General features: G+C 46.8%; 1 protein-coding gene across 1 annotated transcript in view; it reads left to right on the top strand.

Moving 5' to 3' along the window:
* The window catches only part of ADCYAP1R1 (ADCYAP receptor type I), a 68064-nt gene that overhangs the window by 29191 nt on the left and 16016 nt on the right, over positions 1-22857 (top strand). The window contains exons 7-15 of the mRNA XM_044424981.1: positions 191-229; positions 2345-2469; positions 3955-4052; positions 4969-5101; positions 6692-6845; positions 8188-8248; positions 9581-9650; positions 12513-12604; positions 22717-22758. Of these exons, the coding sequence (XP_044280916.1) occupies positions 191-229; positions 2345-2469; positions 3955-4052; positions 4969-5101; positions 6692-6845; positions 8188-8248; positions 9581-9650; positions 12513-12604; positions 22717-22758 (814 nt within the window). The remainder of the gene's footprint in view (positions 1-190; positions 230-2344; positions 2470-3954; positions 4053-4968; positions 5102-6691; positions 6846-8187; positions 8249-9580; positions 9651-12512; positions 12605-22716; positions 22759-22857) is intronic.

The following is a 22857-nucleotide window of genomic DNA, read 5'->3' as shown; positions in this document are numbered from 1 at the left end:
TGGAAATAGCAGCTGGGATTCCTTTGCTGAACGCAGGTTCTCTTGCTCAGGGACTGCATCCATTCGGCGTCACATGGCCCTCGCCCTGTTTTGGATCTGCACTCCTGAGCTGGAAAATTCTCTCAGAAAGAGTCAGATTGCAGCCCTGTCAAGAGAACAATCTAATGCATGTTTTTATTATTTTTTTCAGGAGAGTTGGAACTGTTGGACAGTCAGGACCAAATTTTAGGTAAGACTGAGAAACAGGCTGAGCAAACTCACCTACCGTTCTTCTCCCTCCCGTGGATTGAGAGAGGCAGAGGAACGGATTTGGAGCTGAAGCTAAATGGATATTAATTTTGCTAATCAATTCTAATTATAGTGGTATGGTTGGCAGGCTATTACTTTGCATGGTATTATGAAAACGTATTCTCAAGTGCTACCATCTAGCAGGGACGTAACCATGAATCATGCTTACTGCTGTAATAACAATTACGGAGAGGCCCTGTGGCAACCCCCAACCCTCCTGTTCACGGGGATGCCTGGAGTGGGAAGCTCCGGCTCAGCCAGAGGCCTGCATTGCACCATCGTGCAATCACGCCATTGTGGAGCTGTAAGAGATCAGAAGTTCATAGACCCGTAAGGCAAGAATAGCAGAATCGGCTTGCCATGCATCTGCCATGGACCAGATCAGCCAGAGACATCTGTTGGATTGGAAGACCTCTTGCCAAGGGGCTTGTGCGACCTTTCCTTGATAGGGAAGGGGGCTTGCTGGGATAGCGAACACCCTGGAAGGCAGAAAGAAGATCCAGGGTGATGTAGATCAGCTAGAATGCTGGGATGGAGGCAACGGAATGAAGTTCCACAGGGACAAATGCCAAGTCCACCACCGAGGAGCGAGAAATCAAATGCATCAGTACAAGATTTAAGAAAGATGCAGGTAAATTAGAAAGGGGCCAGCAGAGGGCAACAAAAATGATTTGGGGTTTGGAGACACTGCCCCGTGAGGAGAGACGGAGAGAACTGGGCCTGTTCAGCCTTGAGAAGAGCAGACTGAGGGGGGACATGAGATCCCTCTAGAAATACCTGAAAGGCTGTCACAAAGAGGAAGGCCAGGGTCTCTTCTCACTCATCCTACAGTGTAGAACACAGAACAGTAAACTCAGAACAATTGCAACAAACCAGATTCAGGATAGATACCAGGAAAAAATGATCTGAGTGTTAGAGCAGTACCAGTAGCCTAGAGAGGCTGTGGGCCTCCCATGTTGTAGGCATTTGGGATGCAACAGGAAAGGAACCGACCTGCGTGGCTCGGGGAAACTCGGAGTCCTGCACTGCACAGAGTTTGGGGCCACTGACCTTCTTGGCCCCTTCCAACTACCATTCCATAATTCCATGACTCCATGGAAGCCAAGGCCATGCGATATGGGCTGCAGCTGGACGCAGCTGATTTTTCAGAAAAGGAGGCTCGCTGTGGCGTTATTCGAGCTGGCAGTGTGGGAGGTGAAAATTAAACGAGTCTGGGTTGCTGGACAGCATGCCCAGAGTTTAATTAGGGTTCTTTAATTAGGGTATTTGGACCCAAAAGCACGAGTGGCACACCTTAGCACGTACCTTTCCTCAAATCTTTCTTAAAGCAAGGGTTGCTTTACACTTAACAAGGGCATTTATATTATATTTATGCTATTGTTGTTACCTATTCATTGTTGTCGCTGCTGTTATTGTTGTTGATGTTATTTCCGGCCAAAATGGCCAAGCCAGCTGATTCTCATTCTCCTTCACGAGGAAAAGGGGCAAGATGCCCACATCTTTCCCCCACACCTGCAGTGTGAAACATCAGGGGCCAAACCACTGCTGCACTCCGGTGGAACACTGGCTGACTCAGCACTGGGGACCCAATGGGCCTATGGACGAAAGGAGGAGCCTGTTAGATCAGACCAAAGCCAACGCTTCCATGTGGCCTGAATTGCCAGATCCTGCCTAATCCTGGAAGCTAAGCAGGGTCGAGCCTAGTTCAAATGTGGATGGGTGACCTAAAAGCTGTGAACCACACAGAGAGCTTTGGCGACGGGTGGTAGAGAAATGCAAGTAATAGCAGCAGCTGCAATGTCTAGGTCGGCATCCTGTTCGCACAGCTGCCTGGAAGACCTTCCCCAGATGTCTGTATCAGCAGACACATGGTCGCTCATTTACTGCCAGCACAGAAAGCAGATTCATCGTGCCGAGCAAGAGGAACATCCACAGCCAGCTCAGGGGTGGGAAATACCTGCTTCATGGGCTTCATCCAGCCCTGGGAGGGTCTCCGTCCAGCTTCCTGTGCCCCTTTGCAGCACTTTCTCTAAAGGTGTTCTGTGTTAACTCGTAGGCGCATCTCCCGATCTAAAAATGGTGAGCAGGAACTGCACTGAGGAAGGCTGGTCAGAGCCATTTCCTCATTACTACGATGCCTGCGGATTTGATGAGAACGACACGATCCCAGATTATAAAGAGGTAGGCTGGCAGCAAACTTTTCTTTTCTGGTCTGTGTCCACTTCACACGGCTTCATCCCTCCCTCCATACTGGCCTGAATCTGGATTAAGAGTCATTAAAAACATCTGCCTGAAAATCAATATTCAAATATGCATTTTGAATATACTTTTCTTTGGAAAAATACATACCTATCCACAAATTGTCTCGACATATGCATTTTTCTTAAAGGCATATTTATTTATTAGATTTACGAGTATACCCCACCTTTTTCCTTACAAAAAATTCAAAGTGTCTTACATAATTCCCCTCCTCCTGCTGTCAATGTTATCCCCACAACATTCGGAAAAGAAAAAGGTTTTGGCCTTGTGCTGAAAAGAATAAAGCGACGGCACCAGGCGAACCTCTCTGGGGAGTGAATTCCACGATTGGGGGCCACCACAGAGAAGGCCCTCCTCCGAGTACTCACCGTCCTAATCTCCTTCAGGGAGGGTACCCAGAGAAGGGCGACTGCCCCAGATTTTATGGGGTGGGCAGCCATATATTGAAGGAGATGCTCCTTCAGGTAATCAGACCCTAAGCTGCTTAGGGCTTTATAGATCATCACCGGCACCTTAAATTGGGCCCGGACTTCAACTGGAAGGCAGCGCAGGTGGAAAAGGATTTTATTTATTAAAGTAGGAGGGATTCCTTACTTGTTATTCTGTAAGGCTTATAGGAGCTCTCCATGCTGTTGAGTACCATCCCCAAAACTGGCTGAGTGCCATGGAGCACAAAGGATCATTCCAAGAAAGTCTAGACTAAAAGCTGCAGTGGGTAAGGAGCCCCACCGACACAGGCATTGCCAGACTCCTCTAGGAAAGAAGTGGCAGTCAGGGGAAATAAAGACAATGAACAGATTTTTAAAATGAAATTGCATACTTGTGAAGCACTGTTAGGATCTTTTTCCATTGGATGGGAAGATCCTATTCCATCTTACTAACTTCTGAATTTGCCAAGCTCTTGCTGAAAAACAGTGTGTGTGTGTGTGTGTGTGTGTGTGTGTGTGTGTGTGTTGGGGGTATGTTGTTGGGAGCAAAAAATGAGAGAAAAAAGTGTAATGCAATTTATGACTTGGAAAGAACAGAACACGGAGTGTTTCATTTATGCTCCCGCTTTTCTCCTCTTGCACGGGATCTAAGGCAGCTTGCAAGGTCCTCCTCCTCCTCTCCATTTTAACCTCACAACAGCCCTGTGAGGTTGGTTGGACTGAGACTCAGGCACTGGCCCAAAGGAATCCAGTGACCTTCCTGGCCAAGTGGGACAGGAATGCAGATCCCCCAGTTCCAGCCAGTATCACATACTGGTTTTCATGTCTGTTGGCATCCTGGATCTTGTTCAAAGAAGATATTCCCCATCACCTTCCGACTGGTGCTTTAGACTGGAAAAGTTAAGGGTTAAAATTGCTGTACCACTTAGCTCCACGTCTTGCCCCACAGCGATGACCATGCTGTTGCTTATTTTCTCAGGATTACTACTATCTCTCGGTAAAGGCCCTGTACACCGTTGGGTACAGCACCTCCCTCGTTTCACTCACCACAGCTATGGTGATCCTGTGCCGTTTCCGGTGAGCTGACCTGAGAAGGTGGGGCTTGGCGCGTGTGGTTGTGGGGCAGGTCCAGCTGGTGCTGTTGGTGGGATGGAATGAGAATTTTGTAAATGCTGACCCTCAGCACTGTTGCCGCTGAAGTTTCCCTGCTCTAGAAAAAAAGCAGTACCAGGGAGAGAGCCGCTCCTGCATGGAGAAAATCAGCATTACAGTGGAAAGACTGATCTACCGTTTCCCTGCTCGCAGTGTGTGCGCTTTATAGGGGGACTGTTCAGAAAGGGCACCCCAGTTCCTGTAATCAGAGGTGGCACAGTCTTCCCTGCAGCATCAGGACCCCACATGCATCTTCCGGTGCAGGTCTGGGCTTGTGGTCAAGTCGTACGTAGATAGAAACAGCAGGTGCTCTGCTCTGCAGGAAATCTCGTCTGGAAAACAAGTCCCCTCCATTGCAGAACCAGTTGTGAGCTGCTGCTAAGCCCATTAGGTGTCATATCGCTGCCCTGCATCCGGGAATGCCTGGGAAAGTTTGCCTGGAGAAAAACCGATGGGCCTCTTTGGGGTGAGCTGCTCCGGTTGCATCCTGCTTACCTGTACAAGCTCTGAATAATTCTCTGTTCCCAGAGCAAGATCAGCACCCTGGACAGCTCCTTCGGACGGGGGGGGGCTGCCGCCCAAAGTAGATCGACTTTCCCACTTACTCTCACTAGCAGTGACTCGAGCAAACCTACTAGCCTAGGATGTGTGCATGACCTGAACTCTCATCTCCCCTGACTCTTGGCCATGCTGGCTTGGCCTGATGGGAACTGTAGTCCCAAATATCTGTAGGGGTCCATGTTGGAGAGCTGATGGGAGAAGAACGTCCGAAGGGAAACCGGAGTGCTCCTGGGATGCAATCCTGCCTTTTGGTGATCTTCTCTTTCCCTCCTGATCCCAGGAAACTGCACTGCACCCGGAACTTCATCCACATGAATCTCTTCGTATCCTTCATTCTACGAGCCATATCGGTTTTCATCAAGGACGGAGTTCTGTATGCAGAACAAGACAGCAATCACTGCTTTATCTCAACGGTAAGCTAGGCCACCATGGAGGCCTATCGCTTTCTAGGAAGGAAAAGAAAATGTTAGCAGTGCGTAATATTAATTCTCGAGGGCACGTTTAGTCATGAGTGATTCAGGTGGATATAAGGAGCGGGTTTCCCCCTGCAATGCAGAGATCAGGCACACTGACCCTGATACAGAATGGGGAGGGGCAAAGGATCTGCCTCTGGCCCCCACTCCACCCCTGCAATTTGCCACTTAAAAGGCAGGCATGGAATCAAATCAAAGAATCACAGAAAGGATCACCGATAGAATCGTAGAATCGTAGACTCGTTGAGTAGGAAGTCGCTCCTTCAACCCACAATTTCTCTCTGGGTTCGCTATTATGACAAAACGACACTCTGAATATCCAAGGCTGTTGATTAAAGCTGAAACTGCATATTTCTCGTCATGACAAAGTGGTCAGAAGGGCTTAGACGTATCACAATTCCAAGGGCAAGGATACTGGGAAGGGGAACAATGCATCACACACCTAAGCTAGGGATGTGTGAGGAGTTCAGTTTTCACACACAATGCCTGCCGAACGCAACCACACATTCTGAGCATATGCTTCTGTTCCTCTCATTCCCAAGCCCCAGTGTGGTCTGGGATATGTGAGGAATCTGGGGGTGGAAATCCGACAGATTCCAACAGGGTTTGGCCCAATCCTAACCCATTTGCACAAATGTCCTGCTTCGCAAACATTCCTCCAAAGATGGAGTCATGGCACTTGAATCCATGGAAAATTATCCCATTCAGATGCCGCCCAAGTGTACACGTTTCCCACCTCCTCAGAGTAAGCAACGGTCACAAAGGGAACAGGACTCAGACATGAAACTAGAGGTAAGGCAGTGCTAGGAACTGTAGTCCAACACACCTGGAGATCCCAGGACAGGATATGCTGCCTTAAGCTCCTTGGCAGCGAAGTTTCAGGAGTTCCCTAATCTGAGCCACCTTCACTGAGAACAGCGGCTTATTCCTCTCTTCTCATTTTTGGATTCTGAGTGACAAAATCCATGTCCTGCAAGGACCTGAAGTTCTCTGGGTCACACACTCTGGTTCATCCTTAAACAAGCCTCTTGTCATTGTTCCTAAATGGCTTCCTTCCAACTCACACACACATTCTTAACCAAGTCTCTTTTTTCTGAAAACCCTGGACATGGATCTCTTCTATGGCCAGAGCAGGGTATTTCTCTTGTATTCGAGAAAAACCCTGAGGACCTCAGTCTGCCAGTGACTGCCCTTGCAGTGTAGTTTCTAGCATCTACGAGAAATTCTTCTGCTTTCTACAAGCTTTCATCAAAAGCTCCCTGAGGTCTGGAAGAGCTTTTCTGACAGCCCCTAAGTGGACTTTGCTGTTATTCCTGCTTGCAAAAAGAACAGGGGGAGTTCTTGATTGATGTATTTTAATGCAATTTTTGTATTTCACTATAAGGGCAGATGCATCATTATCACCACCACCACCTCCATGTAGTCCTCATCTTGAATGAAGTTCTGATTTAAGAACATCAGCATGATGCGGCCACCGCGGCAGAGAAACCGGTAGAGCGATGGATTGCTGTGTCTTTCTTCTTTCTGCAGGTGGAATGCAAGGCAGTGATGGTCTTTTTCCACTACTGTGTTATGTCCAACTACTTCTGGCTCTTCATTGAGGGGCTGTACCTTTTCACCTTATTGGTAGAGACTTTCTTCCCAGAAAGGAGATACTTCTTCTGGTATACCCTCATTGGCTGGGGTAGGTTTCTTTTTATGCATTGGTTATTTGTAGAGGGAGTGCCCCCTCCCTCTCTCACACACACATGGCCCATTTTCCTTATGATCACGGCGTGATCACTGTGTGACTCTCTCAGTCTCTCCAGGTATCCCAGGTCTAGCTTAAGCGCCGGCCCTGTTTAGGCTTTCCTCTCCATGCAGCCCCCTTTGCATCAGGGCTAGTGCTGGGCTCAGCCCATTGGCCAAGCGTCCTCCTTTGGATTCCTGCTGTTGGCTTCCTCCCCTTCCTCGTGTGGGAAGAGAGCCAGCTCAGCTCACGGATGGAGGCTCCACGCGATGTTCTGGGGTTCCAGACCACACTGGTGTCTCCACCAGTAGAGGAGGCTCTTCACCGTGGAGCTTTGCCCTGCCAAGATCTGGAAGGTGAAGGGAGATGAGAGGTGAGGAACCTCCGATTTGGCTACCCAGGGCCCCAGCCCAACCCACGTGGAGGCCAAACCCGGACCCCCTGGGGTCCCAGTCCAGCACCTGGGTTTTCCAGATGGCCATGCCCCTCTTTTTGCCCTGCTTTCCCTTTCCCTGGCCATTGAGTATTGGGTGGTTTCCTGGTTCCATCTTGTTTTCTTCCTCCTCCATTCTGAGAGTTGAGCATCTCCCCTGAGGCTTAGCTAGAGGCAGTAAGAGGTTCCCTGCTGTGCACGTGCAGGTGGGTTTGGGCTGGGCTGGGTCTTGCGTGGGCTGTCTTTGGGTCTGGCCTCAGTTTACCTTCCGCCCTGCCGTGGCCTGCAGTGCAGTTGCTGGGGACGTCTGCAGAACTGGATTCAGCCCTTGGGTTGCAGGTGATTCGGCTGCCCCGCGGGCCCTGCTGATCCGGTGGTTGTGATCTTCACGCCAAGAACGCTCCTCTCACCTCACCGCAAGTGGATTCAGGGCCCCAGTTTGGCCGCCAGCACCAAGTCCCGGTTCACACCGGGAAGCCCCGTGGCCCATTCCTCCGCACTTAATGACTGGGCATGTGCGGATGGGCAGCCCAACTTGTGAACAAGCGCTGGGTCAAAATCTCCTCTAATCCCCCATGGAAAAACCTTCCAGTTTCCCACTTCCATCTCAGGGCACTTCAGAATTTATTTGGCTGGGTTTAAGCTGACATTATTTAGTTTTTTGTAAGCCGCTCAGAGCCTTTTTAGGATTGGGATGGCAAATAAAAACTTTAAATAAAGTTACCGCGCAAGGTGGCCAGGGGGTTGTGTGTGTGTGTGCACATGCATGTGTTTCTCTTCCTCTATTAGTGAGAAGGAAGTTAACGTTTGTGAAATGCTATGATGAGCAACCGTAAGACTGTTATGCCACCTTCTTTTCTGCAGGAACTCCCACCATTTGTGTCAGTGTCTGGGCTACCCTTAGAGTGCACTTTGACAATGTTGGGTAAGTGCTGCATTGCATGACCTCGTTTGTGTCACTGCTGGTCGCCAAAGACTAGGCTACCCTCGCCAATAACTTGGTGATTCCCAGACTTTGCTAGCGTAATGAACTGTAACTGCGCCTCGCACTCAGAGAAGCTTCCGTCAGTTCAGCCACTGCTGAGCTCTACCCCATCTTCATTCCTTCCCTGAGCATTTTGGTCCATCCCCCAAACAGCCACTTGATTTAGATGATAACTTCTCAGGAGATGCGTCGTCCTGATCTGGCATCATCGAATGGGCTGTAAAGGGTTTGCAACCAAAACTGTAACACAAAACAAAGAGGGTATTTTAGAGTGGTCAGTGATGCCAGAGCTTGGCCAGAAATGTTTGGTCCGTGGCTGTGTCTTCACAGAGAATTGCTGCCTAGGATGAAGTGACTGGGCCATGTTCTTGTATCTTCTTCTTCTGTTTGGTTGGGGTGGGATGTGGCATCCTTGAATATAAGTGCTTCCTCTCTGGAATTTGCGTGCTCTCCTGCTCAGCCTGGACATTTGTCGGCCAACGAAAGGTCACCAAAGCACAACAGCCTCTGGTGCTCTTTCCTCAGGAAGCAGCAGTCCCTTGGGTGACCTTGGACTCCTTACAAGTTAGTCAGGAACTCCTTACTCAGCACATACATCTCCACGGAAGCAATCGTTCACATGCTTACCCAGGGAGATAGAACTAGCAATAGAGTTCGATTTTGCCAATGCCCTGGATTGTCAGAAACACAAACCAGTGGGTTCTAGATCGAACGAAACCAGAACTTTCCCTAGAAGCTAAAATGACGGAATAGGCTGTGACACTTTGGGCACCTCATAAGAAGGCCACACTCCCTGGAGAAGACTATCATGCCGGGGAAAGTCGAAGGCAGAAGAAGAGGAGGAGGATCAAGTGAGGGAGGGCTGGACTCCACCAAGGAAGCCACAGTCTAGGCTTTACAAGAACTGAGCACAGTTCTCATGGATAAGACCTTTTGGGGGCTTTTATATTTAGGGTCACTACAAGTCAGAGACGACTTGATGGCACATTACAGGTGAGCGCAGTGGGACGTCTATCACAAATGAGATGCATTAGATTGGATTGCAAATCAAGCAACCGAAGCCATGAAAACCATGTCAGGAGACAATAAGCTTCAGAGCAAGTGCATTTACTATGGTGTGTATGTTCTGCTCAGCTTAGTACTCAAGTCTTAAACCACAGTGAGATGAGTCATCAGGGTAGGAGCAAGAACTGCTCCTTGTCACCGAGTGTCTCAATCTGTTTCCTTCATCTCTTTGATTCCTTGCTCCCTCCGCTTCCATCTGGGAATCAGCTGCTGGGACATGAATGACAACACGGCCTTGTGGTGGGTGATCAAAGGCCCCGTGGTTGCATCAATAATGGTAAGTCACCCAGGGAGAAAGGACGGTCTCAACATGAGTCATGGCTGAGCACGAATAAGCACAACTGGGAGAGCAGGACTCGAAACTGAATTGCATCTCTTTTCGCCTCAGCAAGGAAATTAGCTAAACGTTGCCACATGTGAAATTGTGAGTGAAGAAAAGAAGCATCACGCATGGATCCTACATGGCCAAAATGGCCGCTATTGGGCAGTATAAGCATTTACTGCATTGCTGAATAGATTAAGGACATCAGGACAGGCTACCAACATAAAGGAATGGGCAAAATGATAATTTACATCTGAATTCTAGTCAGAGCATCTTATAATTCTTTTCCAACAGCTCAGCATAATTTTGCCATTTATTGCAAGGGCGGGCTTCAGGCAGCTGCAAATCTAAATGCTGTATTTGAGATGATGAGAATTGTATTATGGGTTCAGCACTTGCATTTTTAGGGGAAAATTGTGATGGAACCAAACTGCTCCCTGTTTGGGGGTTTAGTTTGGCTTTAATGCGTTGTGGGATGAAATCATCTTTGGGAGGGAACTAGTAAGCTTCAGCCAAAAGTTTGAAGGTCAACAGTTGTGTGTAATGTGGAGGTCAGGAGTTTCTCTGAAGAACCTAGGAGACTGTCAAGTTCCAATGAAGTTCAGAGGGAGGGAGGGAGAGAAAACACTCTCCTGATCTGAGTTGCTGCTGGAGAAGAGTCAGGCAGTCTTAAGAGAGACACACATAAGGTAGAAAGGGCAGAGAAGCAGCAAAGAGAAGGAATGAAAACTGAGGCACAAGAGGTTGTCTTTTCCATCTAAGGATGTGTGAAGAATCCAGTTTTTTGGGCAGGGATCTATCAGATCATGACTTGTGTACTTTGTGCAAAGATTGGTGTCCTGTGTGTATTGCACTCACAGAATTACACGTTTGCATTCTTTGCACAAAGAAGCACTCATATCCCAGAGTTTCTGTAGCCTTGATCTGAGCTTGGCTTGCTTCCTTGCCATGGCTGAGCCTGGAAAAGAAGTCAGTGAGTGCAAGAGAGCTGGATTCTACCCTGATCTTTCCTTCCCTAGCTTATACCAGCCTTCTCCAACTTGGTATCCTCCAGATGTGTTGGGATACAACACCTCCCTAGCACAGCTGTCTGGGGATGCTGGAAGTTGTAGTCCAGCATGTTTGGAGAGCACAAGGCTGGCTAAGACTTGGATGCAAGAAGATTCGATGGAACTGGAAAACTGACAGAGAGAGCTGAATCAGTGCTGCTAAGACTTGGCTTGGATGGAGGCCATGGATAGAAAGGGGCACCATGCCTGTCTCATTAGCTGAATGCCTTTATCTGTAATGAGCCAGTTATGTGGCCTGGCATTCCTACAGCTTTGCTCCCTTCCCATCATCAGTTCAAATGTTCCCTGGGGACATTTCTTTCTTTCAGGAACAGTTGAAATGTTGTTATGGAAGTGTTGCGGTGTCTTTTCTTATTGTGTTCTGTGCCACTCACCTGCTAAGCAACATCCATGCTACCTGAGGCTTTTAAGATAGTTTGGAGGGGAGTGGCAGAGAAATAAGAATCGTCCCTGAAGACAGTGCAAAAGCTTACAAGAAAGAAAGAAAGAAAGAAAGAAAGAAAGAGAGAAAGAGAGAGAGAGAGAGAATAGAATTTTGCATGTTTTTGCTTGATAGATCAGCTAAAATTGTAATCCTAAGAACTTAAGAACCAAAAGTTTGCAGAAGTTGACAAAATCTTTGGGTCTGTCTCTGAGGACTTGAGGGATGTAGTGGCTGGAATCCTGAACAGTAGCATTTCTGACCAAAATTGCATTGCGGGTTCCACTTGTACCCATCGAAGGAAAGAGTTGCATCTTGCCTTCCTTTCCTGCTTGTGAGCTTTCAGGAAGTGTCACTGCTGGATAATCAGGATGTTGGGTCACATGGACTTAGCCAGCAGGACATTCCTTGACTTTTTAGATCAGGCAGTGTGAGATGCCATGCAAGTACAGAAAATATGCAGAACAAAGGTGGGTTTGGGATCAGTTTTCTGTTTCCTGAATATATTATAGGGCTACATGGACGTTGTAAAACTGTTCCATTTGTGTTGCGTGATTTGCCGGGAACCCTTCATTTCATCATCCACTCATTGAGAGAATCAGATTTTGCACAAATCCATATACATTTGCACAAATGCTCCTTGTATAAATTCACACTCTTGAAAATGGGCGAATCCCCCCTGAAAAAATGCAGGTCTCCCAAAAATTAATATTTCCACAATACAACTAGTGGTGGAAATGTACATCTTTGGTTCTTGACTTTTTATGCTTATTTCCATTTCCTATGATAAATTTGTGTAAAATTACAGTAAATGAAGAAATAAAAAATAAGAATGTCTCCTTAAGTCTACAGAATATGCATAATTTGGGAAAAGCAGGCTTCCTGTGAAACCCACAGTTCAAATTCCTAGAAACTGGAACAGATTCGAGTCTGTTACAGATTTCTCCAACATCCTTAATATCTGAGCTTGAAAGTGAATGGGCAAAGCTTGCCAAAACAAGCATCTCAGAAATTAGAAGGGTAGCAGAATAAAATTTCTAAAGCGGGGTCCAAGTTCTGTCTCCTGTCATATCTTCCTGGAGAAGTGAAAGCATAAATTTTAACAAAACAGAAATCATGCAAATATTTCCACTTTGCATAATGTGGATTGCCTTCCAGAATTAGACTGTCCTTGGTGCAGAAAGTTTCAATTACAGTTATCTGGGCAAGGATTACTTCTTTTCCCTTCTTTCCTCTATTTGTTTTTAGAACGCCCTTTGTGTAGTTAAGAGGCCGTGCTTCTCTGTGGTTTGCTGATCACTTTTCTTTCTCTTCTCCTCTCCCCAGATCAATTTTTTGCTTTTTGTTGGCATCATCATTATCTTGGTTCAAAAGCTCCAGTCACCTGATATTGGGGGCAACGAATCCAGCATTTACTTGTAAGTATTAGAAGTATCAAATCAGCCATAGTTGTTTTTGAGTTCTGACATACACATAGGAAAAAAGAGCACATGTCACTTGGAAATTTAAGCTTCTGATTTTGATCCTAATTCTTTTTTAATACCATCAAAAGGTGATCAAAAACCAGTGTGTCGTACCAACATTAGCCACTTTTTGAACTTCTAATCCTATGTGCTAAATTTCTAGCTGTATATGAAAACTAGGGTTTTATTGAGAAAGCAACAACACTCCATTGCATTGAACTGAGATGTTTAGGATGAAAATCAGATCGAATTGGAAGGCAAGGAGCAAAATGCAGAGGATGCGAGCAAGAGAAAATTAAGTCCTTGGAAGATTCATTTCAATCAGTGGTGGCAACTGAACGGAACGTTCTCCAGGGTTGGCCATCCGTCTCTTGCACCGCACTTCTCTGGGGAACGGGATGAGGATTTGAGATCAACGGGGTCCATTGTTGGGAAAGCCCGTTCATGGAGAAGCCCTTGCCTGTGGGGCATTCTTGACAGCTGTCCTGAACAGCTGTCTGGGACCATGCAGGATCCACCTGGCTGGCAGGGTCTGGCATTAGCACACGAGAGAGTACAGGGATGGTGCTTCCGTTCTTATCCCGAATCCTCTGATCATTTTGCTACTAAGGCCTCATCCCTGCTCTTAGACCTCAGGGGTGGGCAAAAGGGAGATCTCTGGATGCTTTGAACTCCATCCCCCAACATCCATGACCACTAATCATTGACAGCAAGAGCTTCTGGGTTTGGGTGTCCAAAACATTTGGAGCTGCTCAGATTCTGTGTCTTCCTGTTCCTCGCTCGAGCTTCATTCTCACTGCAGCGAATGTATTTGTGTTGGTGGCGATGGGGTGTGTGTGTGTGCATGCGCACGTGCGTGTCTTTCGAGCCATTCTCTATTTGCTGGAAATGATAAACTAACAATACTTATGTGGTGGAAATGGTTTGCTTCTGTAGCAGTGGTAAAGGCAGCTTGTGTCGTCTGCTGGGGTTCCTTCTCCATGCATTCAAAGCCACAAATCTTTTTCCTTGCAAAGCGTTTTTTGTAAGCTGGCCCAAGATGCTTATAGTGGATGGGTTAGAAAAGCTTTTAATAAATAAATACATACATAAATAAATTCTTTATGGGCCAAAAAGCACAAATCCCCCAGAATGAATCTCTGAGCATGCACAGAGTGGTTTGTAGAATCCAGTCTAGTGTTCACCTCTGGAGACTCTCCTTATGAGCATGCCTGGACCCCATCCCTTGATGAGGGGCCTTCTGAAAGTGAGCTCATCTCCTCTCCTCTAATTGGGCCACTCTCTTTGCTGACACCACATCGTGGGGACAAGAGCCAGGCCCTCCTGGTCTGTGTCTCGGAAACGCCCCTGTTCCAAGTCCCCTCCTGCCAGTTGTACACCTTGGTTCTCCCCAGAGGCTGCCTGCCCAGCTGGGGAGCCTGGCCTCGGGAGAAGCATCTCCTCTTCTCTCATCTCAGAGGCTTGTGATGGTCCACATTCCCAGGGCCCCCCGTTCTGCTTCAGGCACTTCCCGAGTCCTCCGGAGCCCCACCAGCCATCCTTGGAAACAAGCACCCAAACCAGCCCTCCCTCTCACCCCCAGCAACTCTCTACTCTTTCCCCATAAAGCCTGCCACGGAATGCTTCCATCCACGGGGTTTGCTCCTGCTGAGCATCCACCTGGGTTCCATGTGATCAGAAGAGGGATTAGAAGCAGTTCTCTTCTATTCCGAAACCATCAGAACTTCCCCATTTGCACATTCCCCATACGCCACAAGAAACCTTTGCACACCATGCAGGGAGCAATGCGCACATTTGAAAAATGCACACGGAACTGCATACATCACTCATTCGAAGAAGATTAATACTGGAGTCATGTGGCCAGGGGACACCAGAAGCCAGCATGAACGGTGCATTCCAGACCCAGTGAGGTTCCCAAAGGCTACCCCAAACGAAGCATTCATCTGATCTTCTCCAACCTTGTGCCTTCCAGACACATTTGGACTATAACACCCAGGATTCCCACTCAGTGGCCCTGCTGGGTGGGAATTCTGGGAGATGCGGTCCAAATGCCTCTGAAGGCCACCAGGTTGTGGAAGGCTGGGTTATGGCAAGCTTGGCTGTGGCCAGATCTGATACACACACGTGAATCTGTTTCACAGCAGAAGCAGGGAAAATAAGAGGTATCTGAAGAATCCCAAGTTGGTACTTGTTTTTTACTACTTCACCATGTCTTGCTGGTGGTGAAGGAAGTAGCCCTGGACATTTCTGAGAAATCTGACCTCTAGAAATTCGGAAGAAGGGAACTGGTGCTTTCCCCCATCAAATGATAGCCATAATTCATTTGCCACTTACCCACCGTAGAGTCGGCTGGGTGTATCTCAGTCCACATAGTGTTTCTGCAGAGTCTATGTCTTTGAAAGGCCTCGCCAAGGGAAGAACCACAGCGCCCAAAATGTCCCAAAACTTCCCTCAGTTTCAAAGCACCTGTGGTCTCGAGTCCACTTGCCAGCCTGGCTTCCTTGTGCTTTTCCTATGTGTATCGTTACCATCGGCAAAACAAAGGCACCCGCATTGTTCTGCGTCTTTCACATCCCATCCTTTTTTGGCATTTGTTTGCATCTTCCTGAATGGAAGCCTGCAGAAAAGACCTATATTTATGTGTGCGTGTGTGCAAGAGTTGTCGGTCCCAGTACTGTTGGGTAACACAATACGGTGTATGCAAGTATATTCACACACATTCGCACTAGCATGCCTTTACATTTCTCATGGTTGCATGGACGTCCCATATTCGGCATAGACCAAGCACTGAATATCGAGTGTGGACCACGAGTCAGGGCTTGCTCGCTTGTGTGGCTCTCCCAGGAATAAGGGCTGCCCAGCTCTTCTGGCATCAGAAAAGTCCTTGCACACAACGGAGAAAGCCCTGAGCGGCTGTAGGAATTTTGGGTTGCAGCCATGTGCCTAATCCAGATGTTCTGTTTGGTTGTGGGAGTTCCAGTGCATGCGCGGCTCACCTTCAAGCTCACCTTTGCTCACTCCTGTCCATGAAGGTGAACCTTGATGTGTGCTAAAGAATACCTGCAGAAAGGTGCTTAGGCTGGAATAGGGAATCCAAACATATGGAGGGGGAAAATTCCATGCATAGAAAATCTCGGTGCTGTGAGACTGCCTGAGCCCACCTGTGAATTTCATAGACATTGTATTTTTGCTAATTTGTATCACCAGTGTTAAGTTTTTAAGAATGTGAGAAGTGGAGAGGAGTGGAAAATGGAAGAGTGCTCTTCAGTGATGGGCAGACTTTTGCTATCTGGGCTGTGTGTTGGTTTTTAAGGCAACTCCATGGTCCAACCAAAGCCAGGTCCAAAAGAGTGTTGACGGTTGTGGGGGAAGTCATTCACTGAGAATTAAAGAGCAAGGGTACCTCTGAGCACATGCTAGGCCTATGACATTGTTTCTAGCAGCAGAACTAAGATCATACAAAAATCTAGTCCAGATTGCCCCTGACCCAAGCTTTCTTGGCTCAGAGATCCTCTGCAACCTAATTTCTGGTTCTGCAATTGTTAAATGATTGGGAGTCTAAAAAAACCAAAAACAAAACAGAAACAAAAACCTGGCTGATCTACTATTGACCACCCAGGGATCACCTAATGGATCCCAATCTACCTTCTCTCCATCTCTAATGTGGAGATAAATACATGGGAACCTGCACAGTGCGGGGCCAAAGAAGCCCCACCATCAGAACAGACAGTATCTGTCCAGTTTTCAAGGAGTAAACAACATCATCTTTCTCTGTAATCATCTATCTATAATCTATCTATCCATCGATCCATCTATCTTGTCTAGTATCATTGCAAAGCTTATAGATTTCTAGAGAGTTGGTTTGTAAGACAGAGAATGTTGCAAATTTCTCATCAGTTGTACTCCCAGTTGTGCTTATACTGGGATATGCAAGAGCACACCTCCTTTGTGCTCCACAGTACAAAAGGAAGCATTACCCCAATTATGTCCAACATCTATTTATTTATCTGTTTCTTTATTTATAAACCTGAGTCACTTGCAACTCATTTGTTCAAGCCCAAAGATAAGATAAGAACGTGCAATGAAAAAATCAGAAAAAGAGAATGAAAACAAGTAATTATATTAGGGAGAAAGAGTGGATGGAAGGAAGAATAGATCAATGGAGATCAGGTGCGATCTGACTCATGTTCCAATGGAAAGAAAATGTTCTGCAGCTCTCAGCATTGTTGTAAGTGTTTCTGGAAGCTGTGGGATTTTTTTCCTGTCTAAACATGCATGGGGTCGTGTCCTTATGCCCACTTCTGAACCCCTACAGAAATGCCCGTTTCCATAGCTTGGGTTGGTATTTCACCATGAGAGGAGCCACTGTCTTAGGTCTCCTGGTCTAAGCCACTTCCTTGCTACCTTCAGCAGCGCCTCTTCCCCAGATCTCAAGAGGTGCATGCATGAAATGCAGGAATGCTCAAGAACACCAGTGGTTTCTTCGTGCAAAGTGCGTCAGCTTGCAAGTCACATGTGCAGAAGCAGAATTCTGCATGAAATTGCTTCCTGCCTGATGGCCGTTCGGTGTGAGACAGATCTGAGGAAGAGGGAAAGTGGCCCAAATCCAGGGAGCTGAGCTGAGGAACTCTGGTGACTTTCTACCCCCGAGCTGGATTACTCACACATTCCTGTCACGGACTCCCGGCAGGATGAGTCTCATGATTAGAATATAGCCACTGAAATTTATACCTTGTTCAAAAGGAAGAGACCCAATGGGAAAGGTGGGAATCACATTTTAAGTGAGGAATATGCACACCTGTGTGGAAATTTATGATTCTGAGAATGGAATCCTATTGAAAGCATTTGGGTAAAAATCGAAAGATGGAGAAGCAGGAATTAATTGTTGTGGGGGTTTACTAGGACCAGCTGGAAAGCATAAGATTCCACCTTTCTGGAACAGATAATAAAATGTTCAGAAAAGCAAGAAACATTAATAATGAGTGTTTGCAACTATTCTGACACCTGCTGAAAATATAAATCTGCAAAGAAAGGGAATATTTGAAGCCTCTTGAGCTTTTGAGGAGGAACAAGGAGATCTGCTGTCCCAGACTTAATCCAGATTAATGGGGAAGAAACTGTGCATAAAGTGGATGTGGAAAGAACCTTGAGGAAGTGACCATGTTTCTTGGAATCTGGGAGAGAGAGGGCTGTGCAAAGCCAGTGTATACCTTGGACTTAAGAAAAGCTGACTTCAGAATGCCCAAGAAGATCAATGGAGAGGCAAATCTCCTGCTTAGGGAATATGGCAAATGGTTAACTGTTGTTGGAAAGATGCGGGGACTACTTGGCTTCTACTCTGCTTCAGTCTTTTCCCACAAGGAGAGTTGTGTTCAACCTGAGACAAGTAGAATTCAGGTTGCATAGATGGATTTGCAGCCAGGAATAATTAAGGCCATGTTTAGAGAGCACTCAGCTGTTCATTTATTTAAATAAAGTAAGTAAGATATAAATGAATATTTAAATTTATTCAAATACATTTATTTAAGTAAATGAATAGTAATAATGTCTCTGCTCTCAAGGGCCAAATGAATTATAGCTGTAGGTGTTGCAGAAGTTTGCAGATGTTATTTCAGACCCGCTGCCCATAAACACGGAACGTTCCAGGAGCTGTCAGAAGATTGGAGACAGGCAAACCTTGTCCCAAGAAGGGGAAAAAGGTAGAACCAGGAAGCAACATAGTCAGGCTGACTTTAATACTGGGCAAAATTCTCCCATGGATGATCTAACTGTCAGTCTGTGAGATTCAAGGCAAGAATGCATGGATTGCTAACAATCAAAATGGATGTGTCAGAAATAAGTCACATCAGGGCGAGTTTTTTAAAATAGTCATCTGTTCAGTAGATCAGGGGAATGTTGTGAATATAGTATATCTTGATCTCAGCAAAACAGTTACAATTTTCCATGATAGACTTGTAAAAACCACTGCCATTGGGTCAATCCACAGTTTGTTGAGCAACCCTACTCCGTGAGTGCTAATCAATGCTAATTCATGAGTGGCACCCTCATAGAGGGAAGTCTTGAATGGAGTGCCCTAAGTCCCTGTTCCAGTGCCACTCAACAGTTTTATAAATTAGTTCACTGAGGAGGCAGAGGAGCTGCTCATCAAATTTACAGGTGGCAAGAATCCAGGAGGGATCAGGGGTCCTATTCTGAACTGATCCTGGGTTCCTGGCTGAGCACATTCAGAGATGTATACAAGAGAGTGGTTGATTTAGCAGGCCAGTGGCTGAACAGAGTTTGACCATGTGCACTGGGTCAAAGCCACAACCAGGGCCGAAAGCCAGGGAAGCAGGCCAGTAGCAGAGCAGTCTAAAAGCAGAACAGATGGAATTCCAGTGGCCAGTTGTGGCCCAAGCCTACAGCAAACAAGTCAGGGAGGAAATAGGATACAGCAGCTAGAACAGAGGTGCAGGAATGGTCTCAGACGTCTTCCAGGACTTCACTGCATCATGGTTGAAGCTTGTCAGCTGATACTTCCATTGCATTTGCATCTCTTCTTTTCTTATTGTGAGGGACCTAGCAAGGTTCGGAGCAGTTCAGTGCAGGGTCACAAGGATGGTAGCCAGATTGGGGGGGGGGTGCCATATGAGATGAGATGGAGGGAGCCGGGTCTTTCCAGCCTGGAGAAGAGGAGACTCTGAGGGGATCTTGTAGCAACTTGCAGGTATGTGAAGGGGTGTCGCAAGATAGAGGGTTGCGACCTGTTCTCCCCTCTGGTGGAGGGAAGGATACGATCCAAGGAGACAAAGCTAAAGGAACTGGGCTTTAGGTTGGATCTCAGGAAGTATTGCCCAGTCGTTAGAACCGCTAGGATATAGAATTGGTTCCCATGGGAGGTGGTGGAGGCCCCACCAGTGAGGTCATTCAAGGGAAGATTGGACACCCACGTGTTGGACATTCTATGAGTGGAGTTGGTCGGAGCTAGGGGTCAGACTAGATGACTCAGGAGGCCTCTTCTGACTTATTGATTTATTTATTTAAAACATGTCTATGCCCCCCCATCGCAACAAAGCCTCGGGGCAGCTCACAGCAGACATAAACATACAATCAATAATTTAAAAACAGGTACCATCTCAGCTATATATTAAAATCTATAAATACAATAATAATAAATTCACAGTTAAAATAACTTTTAAATAAAAAGGTCTTCGCCTGGCACCGAAAAGCAAATAATGACGGTGCCAGGTGGACCTCTCTGGAGAGCGCATTCCATAGGTGGGGAACTTGCTATGTTTCTATGGCTGGTCTCCACTTCATGTTATCCTCACCACAACAACCCTGTGAGGTAGGTTAGACTGACAGTGTTTGACTGACTGTGGGTGCAGGAGATCTCTGATGACTACACCCCGAAACATTACCTTCCATGCCATCCTGGCTCTTCTCCTTATGGTGAAAACCTGACTCACAAGTAACCCTTTGCAGTAAGCAAGCACTCCTTTGCCTGGCCACAATCCTCTCATAGATCTTAAGGTGCCAGTGTTCTCAAGGGCTAGGTGGTAACCCTCGTATCTCCTTCTTGCTCAGAGGCTAAGTTATCTGCCCCTCTGGGCAACATCTCCAAAGGCATAAGGCAGATCCCTGAGGAGTCTGGATGCTTTTGAGCAGGACTAGGGCCTTCTGAGAGGGCCAGCTGACTCTGATGTTTCTGGCCGCCCTCTGAGGAGCCCATGTGTCTTAGTGTATCGGAAGCAGAATATGAGATAGCCATGTGATGCTGCATCTGAGAAAGTGAATCAGCAGAAAGATCATTGGGTAGACAAATGAGAAAGGGTCCAGGGGAGGGTAACAAAATTGATCCAGGGTTTGGAAACCCTGCCCTATGAGGAGAGACTGAGAGAACTGGGCATGTTCAGCCTTGAGAAGACTAAGAGGGGACATGAGACCCCTCTAGAAGGACCTCAAAGGCTGTCACAAAGAGGAAGGTCAAGATCGCTTCTTGCTGATGCCGGAGTGCAGGACACGGAATAATCAGGTCAAGCTGTGTCAACCCAAATTCAGGCTGGACATCAGGAAAGCTTCCTCAGTGTCAGAGCAATGTGACGGTGGAACCAGCTGCCTAGAGAAGTGGTGGAATCTCCCACACTAGGGATATTCAAAAGGAAACTGGACAGCCATCTGAGTGGGGTGGGGGTGACCTGGTGTCCTGCACCAGCAAGAGGTCAGACCCAGTGGCCTTCTTGGCCCCTTCCAATCCATGAATCTATGTATCTAGAGAACAGGGAGAAAAAGTTCCTCTTAGTCAAGACACATTCAGAGTATTGCATCCAGTTCTGGGAGTCCAGTTTTGAGATGGACACTGGCAGATTGGAATGCATCTGCCTTTGAGGGGGGTGAGGTGTCCGGAAGCCAAGTCCTGCTGGAGATGGTTGAAAGGAACGAATGTGCTGAGCTAGGAGAAGAGGCGTTTACAGGGTGATGTGATAGGTGTCTTCCAGCACATTATGGATGAACATGTAGAACCAGGAGAGCCGGAGCAAATGGAACAAACCAATGGAGGTAGAAGGCAGGGGAGCAGAAGCTGGCTTAAGGCTGGGAGAAACCTCCTGACCACGAGGGGTGTTCAGCTGTGGAACAGGTCCTGCCTTGGGAGGTGGGCTCTCCTTCAGCAGGGGAATGTAAGAATAGACTTGCATGGATCGCCCACCTGTCAGAGATGCTGAAGCTCGAACGGAAGTGTGAAGACTGCCTTGGGCAGGTGCTTGACTTCCAAGGTCTTCCATCTCCATGATTCTATTATTGTAATGTGGTGTGTTCACTTTGATATGTATACACCCAAGCCATCGGAAGAGAAAACTGCAACTTTTGGCCAGAAAAGAGCTATGGGCATTCCAGGAAAACCTTAACAAACAAGTCCGCTTATTAAAAAGGAGTGGAAGCCATGCCAAGTTACTGGCATCTTTCAGCAGGAGATTCTCAGGTTTGCCATGTTCAGCAAAATTCTGATGGGATGACACATCTGAGCCTGAGATCCGATAGGCCATGAGAGAACAGGCTGTTTGTGTAACCAATAGGGTCAGCCTCATCTATAACATTTTGTTGTGGCTTAGAGGCTTCCAGATGCCACATTGCCGTGTGCAGCCAACTTTCAGCACAGCTGCAGTGTGCATCTATTTGAGACTTGCTCCTTTGGACTGTTGCCCAAGTGAACATTTAGCTGGCAGTTACCGCATCGCTAAGAAGCACATCTAAATCCATCTTCAGTCTCTGCTCCAAACTCTTCTGCTGCCATTGTCTTTGGTTTTTTGAAGAACCCAGGGGATGCATGACCACCTAGTAGACACCTTCCAACACATTAACGTGTGTGTGTGTGTGTGTGTGTGTGTGTGTGTGTGTGTGTGCAGCATGCCGAAAGGATTATGAAGGGTTTTGTTCATTCCACCTAATCTCACATTTTCAAACTCATACATGAATTGAAACTTGGCCATTCTTAAAAGATGGCCTTTCATTTGAAATGCATGCATGAAAATAAGATCAGATTAGGAAGACTGCTTCCCCAAAACTGTGTGTATTAGGCAACATTGTGTAACAAAATGCATGTGTTGGGAGAAATGGACACAAACATACCTAATAATTTCATGCAATTTTTTAAAAATCGCAAAGTTGGAAAAGTGAGGAATAGAAATATAGAATAGAAATAATGTAGCTTCCATATAGCCTGAAGTGCCTGATCCTGCCTCATCTTGGAAGCTAAGCAGGGTCAGGCCTGGGCAGAAGTGGGATGGGTGACTTGAGTGTATGAGTCTATTGCTGTCAACTGCCTAGAGAGCTTTGGCTATGGGCAGTATAAAATGTAATAATAATAATAATAATAACAAATAACAGAAATTGACAGGTTTGTTGATGCCTAGTAGTGTAAGCTGGTGTGTCTCTGAGCACCACTGCATTGTTTTGATTCTGGGTTTGCCTTCTTCATTTTTCCCCTTTTTTCCTGTTCATTTGAATACCTTCTTGTGTCATGCATGTTGAAAACTCAAAGCATACATATATACCTAGCTAATGCAGGTGTGCATCATTCCTCCAACTAGCTTCATGGTGGAAAGAAACGAGAAACATGGCATATCCCATCGGTAGGTATCATTTTCCTCCGCTCCGAGCTAAGGGGAAAGCGACAGAGGCTTAGGGCAACTGCGGATTCCCCATTTATAGATCACACCCCCTTTTCAATG

This window comes from Varanus komodoensis, unplaced genomic scaffold, assembly GCF_004798865.1.
Source record: "Varanus komodoensis strain SLA01 unplaced genomic scaffold, ASM479886v1 scaffold15, whole genome shotgun sequence".
In the NCBI taxonomy this organism is placed as follows: domain Eukaryota; kingdom Metazoa; phylum Chordata; class Lepidosauria; order Squamata; family Varanidae; genus Varanus; species Varanus komodoensis.
This window is presented reverse-complemented; position numbering and strand designations above follow the sequence as displayed.